The following is a 12512-nucleotide window of genomic DNA, read 5'->3' on the forward strand; positions in this document are numbered from 1 at the left end:
TCTGGACAGGTCGCCAGACTATCACAGGGCTAATACATAGAGACAGAGAAACCATTCACGCTCACATTCTACGGGCAACTTAAAGTCATCAATTAACCTAACCTGCATGTCTTTGGACTGTGGGAGGAAGCCAGAAAACCCAGAGAAAACCCACCACGCTAACACAGGGAGAACATGCAAACTCCACACAGAAGGCCCCCAAGCCAGGTTTGTATATATATCTTTATTTCTAAAATCCCGTCTACGGCCTTGTTGCCCGATCAAGGTCCCAAAATAAAACGGAAATAATTGCAGTGCAGAAGATTAACTTTGAAATCCGAGTCAAAAGGGACTTGGCCAGAAAACCACATGTAAACCTCTAAACTAGGGATTAGGTATGTTTCTCCTGCTTTATGGAACATGAGGCATCCAAGTGCATTCTTTCAAATTAGAAACATGGTTAGACAGTTGAATATTCAGCATATTGAGGTTTATATTTTATTCCTTAAAAGAGGTCAAAGGTAGGATCTAGGGCTGTCAAAGTTAACCCAATAATAACACGTTAACACAAATTCATAGCGGGTTTTAAAGCCAGAGTGAAGATACTGGCATCATATGAAACTAGAAAACTTAAGGAATCCATTGGTACCATGTCATACCAGCTCCTCGTGGAGGAGGCTAAATAACGCCCCAAACTTACTGTACGCTAAATTTTGGGTAGTAAAAACGGACATGGCCATTTTCAAAGGAGTCCCTTGACCTCTGACCTCAAGATATGTGAATGAAAATGGGTTCTATGGGTACCCAAGAGTCTCCCCTTTACAGACATGCCCACTTTATGATAATCGCATGCAGTTTGGGGCAAGTCATAGTCAAGTCAGCACACTGACACACTGACAGCTGTTGTTGCCTGTTGGGCTGCAGTTTGCCATGTTATGATTTGAGCTTGTTTTTATGCTAAATGCAGTACCTGTGAGGGTTTCTGGGAGAACAGGGATTTATCATTGCTTTGTGTTGTTAATTGATTTCCAATGATAAATATATACAAACATTTGCATAAAGCAAGCATATTAGCCCACTCCCATGTTGATAAGAGTATTAAACACTTGACAAATCTCCCTTTAAGTTACATTTTGAACATAAAAAATGTGTGATTAATCACAATTAACATGCAATTAATCGTGATTAAATACTCTATTCGATTCACAGGCCCTAGTAGGATCATATCAAGTTCAGTTCAGTGACAAGTGGTCACAGATTCAGAGCTTGTAGGTTAACAATGTCCTTCATGACTCACTGACGAAAACAAGATAACATTTGGCTCACACAATGGATAAATAACCAAGGAGGGTGACGGCTCCCAAGAGGACAGGTACCGATGAATCAAATGAAAACTGACAACCATTTTTCCTGTCATTAATGTTGTAGATAAAATACCCAAGTAGTGAAATGAATCTCAATGTCAACATGCGGTTGCTACACCGATGTCATTAGTGCACCACAACAATTCCGAATGAACTGCCTTGGTGGGAAAACAGTGTTGAGTAATGAACCCGTCAGACAGGTTTGATCAGTGTCACGATCGTTCCTTTGAGCTATACCTCTGACATAATTTATAACCTCGAAGCTCATGTTTTTACATAGCACAAGGGATTAACAGCCGCTGACGTTGGCACACAGCCGAATTCTCGGCTCTAATGCAATAATATACTACTGTTTCCCGTGAATACAGTGCAAAATATGACATATTATATAGGCAGTGTTGTATCCTTTTCTGATAAAGCTTCTCTACACATTGCTGGTGGCATTGTCTGCCATTTCTGCCCAATATGCAAATATACAGAGAGAAAATGATGCATGTGAGAGGTAAAAATCACCACAGAAGCCAGCGTTCAACCTCCTGCAGCGATGCCTCCAGCTTGGCCGGGTGCCCATTACACGCAACCTGTGATCACTCACCAATGGGAAGCCTGTGGGAGATCATGTCCTTCATGGTGCACTCGCAACTGTTGTGTCAGGCTGCCTCTGTGGAGTTGGGACCGGGGGGGGCGGGCAGCATCTGTGTGTGATATGCTTTTCAGGCGAGTCTCCTTAGAGTGACCAGAAGAATTGCATCATCACATATCACACAAAAATCCATCTTGTCAGGCTTCAAGTGATGCGTTTGTGGCTGGTAACAGAGCACGAGCCAATCAGCATTCTGTGAGGAGCTACTGGCAGCTACGGGCGTGGATTAGGTGTGTGAGACCAATAGTGTGTGAGACCAGTGGGCAACCTCCGGGGTCTGAAAAGTGAAGCCAAAGTGGAAATGCCTTAAACTTGCATTCTTTCTAATAGCCAGCAGAGGGCGGCTCCTCTAGTTGCAAAAATAAGTCTGATTGTATAGAAGTCTATGAGAAAATGAGCCTACTTTTCACTTGATTTATTACCTCAGTAAACATTGTAAACATGAGTTTATGGTCTCAATCGCTAGTTTCAAGTCTTCTTCAATACAGCATGATGTTCATTTAGTAAATGACGGCCAAAATGCAGAACATGAGGCTTCAAAATAGCAGTCCACAAACCAATGGGTGACGTCACAGTGACTATACGTCCACTTCTTATTTACAGTCTATGTGTGAGACGACACAGAGCGACGTCAAACTATTCCTTTAAAATAAACTGAAAGCTAATGTAACAGTGTGATGATAAAATCATCTGCATGAAAGAAGCACTAAATTGAATAAGTGTCAGCTCAGCTCGTTTTATACCAAGTCACACATAATGCAGACAGGCTCAAGCGAAACATAAATAATGCCAACTTATATTTTGAGTTCAGCAGCCAACAGGCTAGTGAGAAAGAGCGAAGCAGTTAAGTGGCTTGGCTAAAGTTACATCCACTGCCACTTAACTGCTCACTTTTAAAGTAGACATACAAACCAGTGGGCAACCGAAGAAGTGAAGCCAATGCGGAAGTGCCTTAAACTTGCATTCTTTCTAATATCCAGCAGGGGGCGACAACTCTGGTTGCAAAAAGAAGTCTGATTGTATAGAAGTCAATGAGAAAATGAGCCTACTTCTCACTTGATTTATTACCTCAGTAAACATTGTAAACATGAGTTTATGGTCTCAATCACTAGTTTCAAGTCTTCTTCAATACAGCATGATGTTCATTTTGTTAATTATGGTCTCATTTAGAGTCAAATAGACCATAAAGCAGGGTATGCTTTAGGGCGTGGCTACCTTGTGATTGACAGTTCAAGACGGCAGTCCACAAACCAACGTCCCGGTGACTACGTATAGCTATACAGTCTACGGTACAAACCCACAGGGAGCTATCTCAGATGACAGGCAGTTGTGCTTTATGAGCAATTTATTGAAAACACAGCAAATATGCATTTTCACACTGAAACCATTACATAAAGCAACTGAAGACATACAGTATGTTCACTGTATTAGAATGGGATATGATAAAAGTGGGTCTTTTAACAATACTTTGACGCTGAAATGGCACATTTCAGAGAAAAATGTCCTCATTGAGAGATTGGAAACTCAGGTATTTTTGCATTTAAATAGATACAAAAGATGGTCACAATAGCAAACAAACATCATACAATTTCATCGAAGCCAATAAAGTAGCCCTGCAGTTAAATGCTGCCTCATTTTAAATTTTATTTGGGACAATATAAGAGAGGTGTTGATTCAATTCAATGGTGATTTGGAGGCTTATTAGACTGCATTATATTGTAAGATGTTTGTGTTCACAGACAAAAGAAAAATAAGTAAGCCAGAGGAACTGGGAACAGAGAAAGGTTACATTTTTCATTACTGTTCAACTGTTAATTTGATGGAAAGAAAATCCCTGTCAAAGGTCTGGCAAATGTGAATTCCCCCGTGACGGTAAGTCAGCATCAGATTCACGTTTGTTAAAAATGTTCTTACTCACTAGGTATCATTATTCTTCATAGATATATATCAGCTGAGATTTCCTGCTAAAAACAGTGGCAGTTGCCATGTTTGGCGATTCGTGTCCTGTTGTCAAATGTATGGCAGTTACACGCCATATGGTAGCACAGGTGCTGCCTTTCAAAGTGACAAGTAGACAAGTAACCTCCCATCAGAATCCGTTATGTAATGGGGAAAAAAAAAATATTGGAATAACTGTGGATCCGTTTGGATTGTAGTTTTCTCTACTGGTAAAAAAAACAACAAAAAAAACCCCAACATCTTCCTTCCACCGTTAATGCATACATTATCTACCTTTACAGTCTTTTACAAATATTATTTTTTTTCATACAAAAATAGCAAGAACAAGATATACATATATCAATTGGCTCTGTGCATAAAATACTGCTGATTTTCCACAGGTGCACATGACGACGAGGACGGGGTCTTCTTTAACTGTTCATGTAATTTCCAGGGAAGCTTTGACTGCACATAAAGAGAGGGTCCATGGAGGCCACTTTGGCAGCGATAAAAGAATGTATACAGTGAAGGACGGCTGTTAGATTAGCAAACTCTAGTTCCTGGAAAATAAGGACAGAGAGACAACAGTTAGCACATGATGTTCACACGTTAAAGCTACAGTTGGTAACTTTAATAAAAATACCTTCTTTAAGTGTCACTATGTCCCGACAGTAGTAACAACAACACAGGTAATATGTGAAAGATTCAGGTTCCGCTGCCTCCTTTTAGTGCTCCTAACGGCCCAGGCACACCGAGCTGACATCAAAGAAGTGGTGGCGATGAAGGCCGACTGTTGCGTCGCCTCACGTCGTCTTTGTCTTGGCCGACGAGTTGCATTTGAACACACCACAAAGACTACAGCCGACGGCCAATTGGCACGTACGTTCTGCGCCTGCGTGAGAGGAAATAACTCTGCACCAGCACCGAGCGGTAGTCTGTATTCGACATTCAAAAATTGAAACCGTAGGACCGAGAAAGGCGGACATACACGCCGTTGTTTCCTACACATTTTCCATTTAAAAATTCCATATTTTTCCAGATTCACGATTTGGTCGATTTTCCAAACCGTATTTGACTTTGTGACTCGAAGGACTCAGAGGTGCAGAGGATGCTGTGACATGACTACAGGGCTTTTGCCTTTGAATATGGCTTACAAGTTTGCAACTATCTTTCTTTTCCCATTTGGAATCCATAGCCAACCAGGCTATATATTTGGGATTGTCAAGCCAGCCCTGGGAACACTTAAAACATCTTCCACTCGAGGCGGACTGGGACTAAATTTCATCCGGGGACTTTGAGATGGAGAAGCCTTTTAATGCGAGTGCCCAGTCGGCCCGAGCCAGAAAGTTTTTGGCAGTCATTTTAACACTAATACAGATTTTGTGGTATAAGGGTTTAAATTTGCATATGGACGGTAGTGACATGTCCCTAACAATATGTGAGCAAACTCATTGGCAGTATTGAAAATTAAATAAGGCCAATGAGTTATATTTAACATATCCCTACCAATATATATACTGTATATGTATGGGTGTAGGGTAGACAACTTCCACTAGTAGAAATACAGAATGGCTGCAGGTGGATACTGGGATGGATACCGGTTGTTTTGTTTAGCAATAGTAACTTTACCGGTGCTGAGCAATAAGATTTCAACAAAAAGGAGGATCAGTCCAAATTGGGACTCGTATCTCCCCTCAATATTTAAAGTATTAGATTGTTTGTGAGTGATTTCTCTTGGCAACGGATTCAACTTGCTAAATCAGCCAAAAAACCTCTGACACGGGCAGACTAGAGCCGTCGGCACGGGACACACTGCAAAATCTAGACCGACAGACGCTCACCGACGGTGCAAAGTGTCCTAGCCGACCGTCAGCTTGGTGTGCCAGGGCCTTAATGGCGTTTGCAAGATTTCACCACGCCCGAAGCAAAACGACCAATCAGAGCTGAGGAGTCTGTAACGCAGCTGTCAATCACTGCTCTTGAACTCCAATCAAACGAGTCAAACTAGGCAGCACTGATCAAATATGAATCACGATTCTGTTGCTGTTATGCCTATGTCTTATCTCAAACATCTCATAGTGTGCTGTTTAGCTGAAAAAATGAGAAAGCTTGTGACCCGGCCACCAAGTTGAAAACAGTCGAGCAAAAACCCCCAAAAAACTGAAAACATTTGAGATGAGAAATAAGTATTACAGTATCATAATCTTCATTCATATTCGATCAGCACTGCCTAGTCTGACAGTTTGATTGGACTTTCGTGAGCAGTGATTGACGGCTGCTCAGAGACTTCTCGGCTCTGATTGGTTGTTTTCCTTCGGGCGCGGTAAAATCTTGCAAATGCTATAAAGGAGCACTAAAAGGAGGCAGAGGAACCTGATGTTTTTCACAGATTATCTGTCTCATGTACTACTGTCAGGATATAGTGACACTTAAAGCAAATATGACAACAAATATCTTTATTAAAGTTACTGACTGTAGCTTTAAATAACAAAACTTTTAAACTTAAGATCTCTTGAAAAACTGAATTTCCTACATTGTCACCAGACACTTGAACAAAAATTATTCACTAGACGTTCAGTAAATTTGCCCGTTATCTCATTGGTATCAGCGAGCGATAACTGATGCAAAAAATAACTCAACTCAAATTCAACAGTTCATTGTGTACCTTTAATTTTGATGAAAAAAAAAATAAACTTTCATTACCTTCATCTCTATTTGGTTGCTTTCAGCATTCTTGAAAAGTAGTTTTACCCTGGTTTTCCCATCATCAGAGGAGCCTTTAAGTTGAGAGAACTTGTATCGCCACAGTGCGGCCTACAAGGGAGGGAGGAGGGGATTATCAAACGCAGCAGCACAGGGATTTCAATAATGAGCACAAGATTTAAATACCATATGTCTTACTACAGAGGTATACCTGCATGATCAAGCACTGACATTTCAATGTGCAATAGTGCTTCGAGGAAAATTTATAATTTATATAAAAAAGAACATTAGTACTTTGCGCTGTAACATTCTTACGTAGCAAGACTGCCAAAAACAATCTCAAAATGTACCTTTAATGATAACAGCATATCCCGTTCTCTGAGATACAGCACTTCAGTTATTTAAAATATATTTTCAAATACAATGGAATCCTTAGCGAATAAGGACAAGTACATAGTGTGTCAATAAAGAAAATGAAAGATGTCAAACTGCAGTGTCGGGAGGTATTAAGGGAAGAACAGCACATAAACCAGGATGTCAACAACAAATTAACTCAGTAATTCACCTTTGAAGTGCCTTCTGAGCAGGTGAAGCCTGATCCAAAATCTATGGTGAAGCACAGCACATTCCCCTGGCTGCTGCACATGTAGCTTTTAGACTGTGGAGAAAAAAATAATTGATATCCATTATTATTTTGGATTTTCATATTCCTGTAATGACATGCTGTGCAAATGGTACATTTCATCTGTATGAGCAACCATGACAACAGCCATACATAAAGACCATAGAAACACATTTTTTGTAAAGCATGGCTGTACTGTATGTAAATAAATTATACCCTCATTTTGTTCTCCATTTGTGCCAGTGAATGCACTACCCACTATTACCAGGGGATGAATACATAATTCACTTGGTATTCATCATACATCTCGGTCTTGGTCCCTCATTTACTGTCTTCTTTATTAACACAGGAAATAGGCTTTTTTTTCTCCCTGCAATACATATGAATTGTCATAACGGGGAAAGCGCAGGTGTATCTAATATTATTAACAATGGCTTTGTTCTATTTAGGTGCGTCAATAAGACAAGCCGCTGAGGCAGCGTTGCATTGCAGTCGCATGCAAAATTGTAGAAGTGGCAACTGGAGTGGAATGCAGACGTTATTAATGTTATTACTATAGGCCGTTTTCACAGCAGCCGTTTTGACATGTCATCGCAGGGTAAACACAGGTGTAATTGATAAAGATTAATTATGGTTCCATTCACAAACATTATTGTCCAGTAAAGTTCTGACATTTTATCCTCTTGTCCCTTTTGTGTATGCCTACGCTGATGATGAAGCGTCATAAACCAAACAGTTTGGCATCCATGAAACAACAAGTTCAAGGCAAGTTATTGGATTTCTGGGTATTAAATGTTTGCATTTTTATTGTGTTACTTATTACTACAGGATTTGAAACAGTTTTATCTCATCCAGCTGTCTGTATGTTTGAGTCATGAATCCTCATACAGAGTGTGTGTTTGTTTTAAATTCTATTTTCTGCTCATGAAATTCCTTCTTGCACACACAATATTTCTTTGCTCATACGTATATATACATTTTACATGTGTTTTCACATGAGAGTTCTTGTTAAAGTGACAGTCTGACAGGTTTGGCTTTGAAGATCTGATAACAAGAACAAATCAGATTTTTGTCCTGCGTGAGCTGCTGGCAAAAACAGCATCCTGTGCAGCATCCTGATAATGTCAAGACACATGTCATGAGGAAATCCATTCTGGATGCCATAAATCTTTAACATTCGTTTTGCTGCTTGCAAAACAAACAAGCATGTGTCTCACAAATCTTTTCACAGGTCTTTTGAAAGCACTGATGTGTAAGCTTTCTACTCCCCGTGGAGCAATATCCCTCCAAAGGCTTTTCTTGCCACATGACTTAATTTTTGTGTCATCCATTCAGTTGGAATACCAAGACGTGTATTCAGATTTTCTGCTTGTGTAATATATGCCTTTTATTTCCACCTCTCTCTTTTTTATTCTTTCACTTGAGAACACAGCGGGGACATGGTGATTTCAATTATAGAGTGCAGTGTGCAGTGAATATGGCATGGGACTGTACGGTCCTTTCACTGAAAGTGTTCTGTGCTCACAGGCCTCAACCCCCCCTGTCTTTAGTGGTGTCGTGAATTCAGCTGTGACGGGGATAAGAAACAGTGGCAGGCCAGCCGCTAAGTTCTTCCTGTCACCACATGTAAGACTGTGTTGTGACAACGTGAGCTGTGACTACACTTCACTAATTGGAAGGGATTTTTCGGGGGGGAATTAGCAATGTGAAATGAAATATGTTTTTAAGAACATCTCCTTAGCTAAATCTGACTGGGAATAAAATAAAACAGAGGATAGGTGTAAGAAAAAAAAGAACACTTCCTCACAAGTGTGTGTAGTGCATCTGTCTTTTCAATAATGTGGTCACAAAGAGGGAGAGGAGATGAAAGGTAAGGAGAGGTATCTAGGATGTGAGACCCACAGCTGCATCTTTTGAAAGTGGTCACAAATCCACTAAAAGGAAGCTGCTAAAAATATATTGATACAAACACTAGAGATGTTCGGATACCATTTTTTTCCTTACTGGTGCCAATTTTGGTACCTGAACTATGTATACGTATCGGCCGATACGGAATATCGATCCAATACCAGCGTGATTAAAAAATATATATAGTTATTATTATTATTATAATCAGCCGTTTAGTACTGACCATGTATGGATGTGATAGGATTGCTATCTATTTTGTATGGCCTGGCTCAGGTTAAACCCTTTGTAAAACATGAACAAATACATACAGTTTTACTTGTTGGATTTTCCACTGTGAGATGTTTCCAAATGCCTGACATTTTTCTCGCTGACTATTGTTACCGTGACACTCTCTAAAAAGCACTGCACTGTTGTTGTTGTTTGCTATTGTCACGTAGCAAACTACCTGCAATCAGTTCTTCTTCGTTGCTTTCCGGTTAAACAAGTTAATTTTTTTCTGGATTAATAAATCATGGTGTCGGATCGGTGCATAGACTGGCATACATGCTGATGCCCGATCCCGAATTTTGGGCAGTATCGGACGCATTTCCGGTCAAAATGCAGCAGACATTCGCCCAGGAGACCCGTGGTCGTACCCCGTGTGAAACGAGAAGTCAACGTTGACTTAGTTGTCATATAACTTCTGTATTTAAGTTACGCCACTTACAGTGTTATTTTAACCAAAACCTCCATGATTTCCTAAACCTAACTAAGTAGTTTTGTTGCCTAAACCTAACCAAGTTGATCTTTTCTTAAACTTAACTAACAACAACTACAGCTTTTTTCTCATTGGTTGCGCTTTGAAAGGTCAGTGGCAACCGAGGTCAAAGTTGAAATAATTTGAACTTTGAGCACAGTGCTCGGTGGCTATTTCGAGTGGTGCACCACGCCCAGGGCAGCGCTTCCGCCTATTACGGCGGCACCGCTCTCATCATAGAAAAACAATGGCACAACCAGCGTAGAGCAACTTTACCGCTAGTCGTGTGTGGACGGCTTAAAGTGTGCTCTTGACGTGTGCATGGATTCTGTTATTACGTAAGAATAAATCCCATATAAGAAAACATTGGTGAATGTCAGAATCTTCGTGAAAACTGCGCAAATGGGTATTAAGAATACATTTCGATTGTAGCCACTTTAAACTAAGTTTGTTAACAGGACCAATTCTGGAAAAAGTACAAATTAATTGAGCTCAGAATGTCTTCTCTCTGGTAGGAGTGTTTTACTGGCTATTTCAAAAAGAAAAGCAAAGGGATCTTAGCCAGAAGACCCCAAAAATAAAATCTGGCACAACTAGACTGCTTGCTGTGAACTAACAGACCCCGTCAATGCCATGTTTGGTTTCATCATCTCCCAAAAAAAAAGAAGAAAAAGAAAAGAAATAGGGCAAACGAGAGGGAAAAATGCAGGCTGGACAGTTTTGTCAGTTATACCCCCTACTTCTACCCCATCAGCAATGTTTATGTAATGCTCACATCCAGCTAATTTGAAGGTTATCCTAAGTTGGACTGTGTTGAGTGTTCCTCAGAAGACACAGGAAGCTAGCCTAATTGGCTGGAGAACATAGAATCACAAGCAAATTGAAGTGCTTCATCACTTTCATTGGTTTCCCAGAGGATGGTGTCCCACATTTGCATCATTAAAGACTGAAAAAAAATGCTATTATTCATACTTTTATACTGATAGGGGGAAAGCTGCATGCAGATCTGACTGCAGACACTTCTGAAGTGCAGTCACTTATAGAGTGCGGAGTTATTAAACACCACTTTTAGTATCGATGTGAGCCAATCATGAATGATACTTGTAATCAGGATGCACAAATCATTCAAGTAAACCCAAAAAGTCAGATTTTGGCACACCAACATAGACATCAATCTGAAGTCTGCAATCCAAATATTTGCAAGTCAGATGTCAATCTGGTTGCTTAGACTGGATTTCTGTCCTCAATGTCACTTGCAACTTGTCAGTTGACATTGATGTCACATCCAGAGTGGATCCAGCCCCATTAGCCGGCTAAGAGCTAACTGTGGGACTGCGGCATCAAACACTCCTGCATATTATCATTTCCCCTTTGAAGCTAATGTTGTGTGGAGCAGCAGAGGAGTTCTGCATTGGGACTTGATATTGTTACAGCAATAGAGAAAGGAGTGTAACTGGTGCATTCTTCATCTACCCTGTACTTTGTTTTTGCCTCTGTGCTGGAAAAACACACACCGCCGGTTAATGTATAATATCAATGGAATTTCTTTTGACAGCAAGTGATGCAGATAGATTAATATTAAACAAACATATCCAACCAGTTCAATTGGAAATGTTTTACTGACTTTCTTCCTCTCTCGCTCAGGAGGTGATCTTTCATCCAGGACTCTTATCTTGGTGAGTGCTTTGCTCCTGTGCTTCTTTATTATCCTACTCTACTGGTTCCATATATCATGCAGCACAAGGTGCACAGAGGAGACAAAACCTGGACAATCTAATTAATGTTCAGGTTTCTTAGGCATCCACTGCCAAGTTTACAATTCAACTGACTATATTTCACCATTAACATTGTCATTAACGATAATAAACTAGACTGCATTATTTTATGGAAACTTGGCTAGCCTCTGACAGTCAAGCTTTGCTTACCATCCAACTCCAACTTTAAACAAGCAAATGAAAATGAAAGTACTAGAATGGCACTCGGAGAGCGCAGACGTCAGCCAAACTGCCCGAGAACGATTGCCTGCCCCCTCTCTGTGCAGCTTGCGCCATCATCCACATGTATTTTTGTTTATGTTGAGATCAGCTGTATGCAGCGGAGCATTGTAAATTGAATTCAAACTGGACAGAAACAAAGTAAAACTCACCTAAACCGTCGTCGTTAGTCTTTGTGCTTTGGTCAAACTCAACTGTCATTTCACTGAGTTTAATGTGAAAAAATGCCGAATCTACAGGTGGCTAGTTTGCCAGAAATGCTAGCAACTTCAGTTTACGTTAGAGCAAATAAATACACTGTTTAAACCACAATTTTGCTCTTGTTTTTTTAGTTTTGGGGAGGCTAAATAAAAGACAAATCTTTAAATATAGAATAAAGGTCTTCAGAGAGCCCATGCACACCGCTTCAAGATGACAAAAATTCAGTGAGCAACCTCCAGGTCTGAGAAGTGAAGCCAATGCGGAAGTGCCTTAAACTTGCATTTTTTCTAATAGCCAGCAGTGGGCGACTCCTCTGGCTGCAAAAAGAAGTCTGATTGTATAGAAGTCTATGAGAAAATGACCTTACTTCTCACTTGATTTATTGTCTTCTTCAATACAGCATGATGTTCATATTATGCACCAA

General features: G+C 40.3%; 1 protein-coding gene across 2 annotated transcripts in view; it reads right to left on the reverse strand.

Annotated features, from left to right (window-relative positions):
- Positions 1 to 3298: 3298 nt before the first annotated feature.
- Positions 3299 to 12512, reverse strand: part of sntg2 (syntrophin, gamma 2) — a 104283-nt gene continuing 95069 nt past the window's right edge. For both annotated transcript variants that reach the window (XM_074660802.1, XM_074660800.1), the window contains 3 exons: positions 7193 to 7285; positions 6628 to 6738; positions 3299 to 4484 (listed from right to left, as the gene is read on the reverse strand). In XM_074660802.1, the coding sequence (XP_074516903.1) occupies positions 4356 to 4484; positions 6628 to 6738; positions 7193 to 7285 (333 nt within the window). In that variant the 3' untranslated portion in view covers positions 3299 to 4355. The remainder of the gene's footprint in view (positions 4485 to 6627; positions 6739 to 7192; positions 7286 to 12512) is intronic.

Source organism: Sebastes fasciatus, chromosome 15 (genome assembly GCF_043250625.1).
Source record: "Sebastes fasciatus isolate fSebFas1 chromosome 15, fSebFas1.pri, whole genome shotgun sequence".
Classification (NCBI taxonomy): domain Eukaryota; kingdom Metazoa; phylum Chordata; class Actinopteri; order Perciformes; family Sebastidae; genus Sebastes; species Sebastes fasciatus.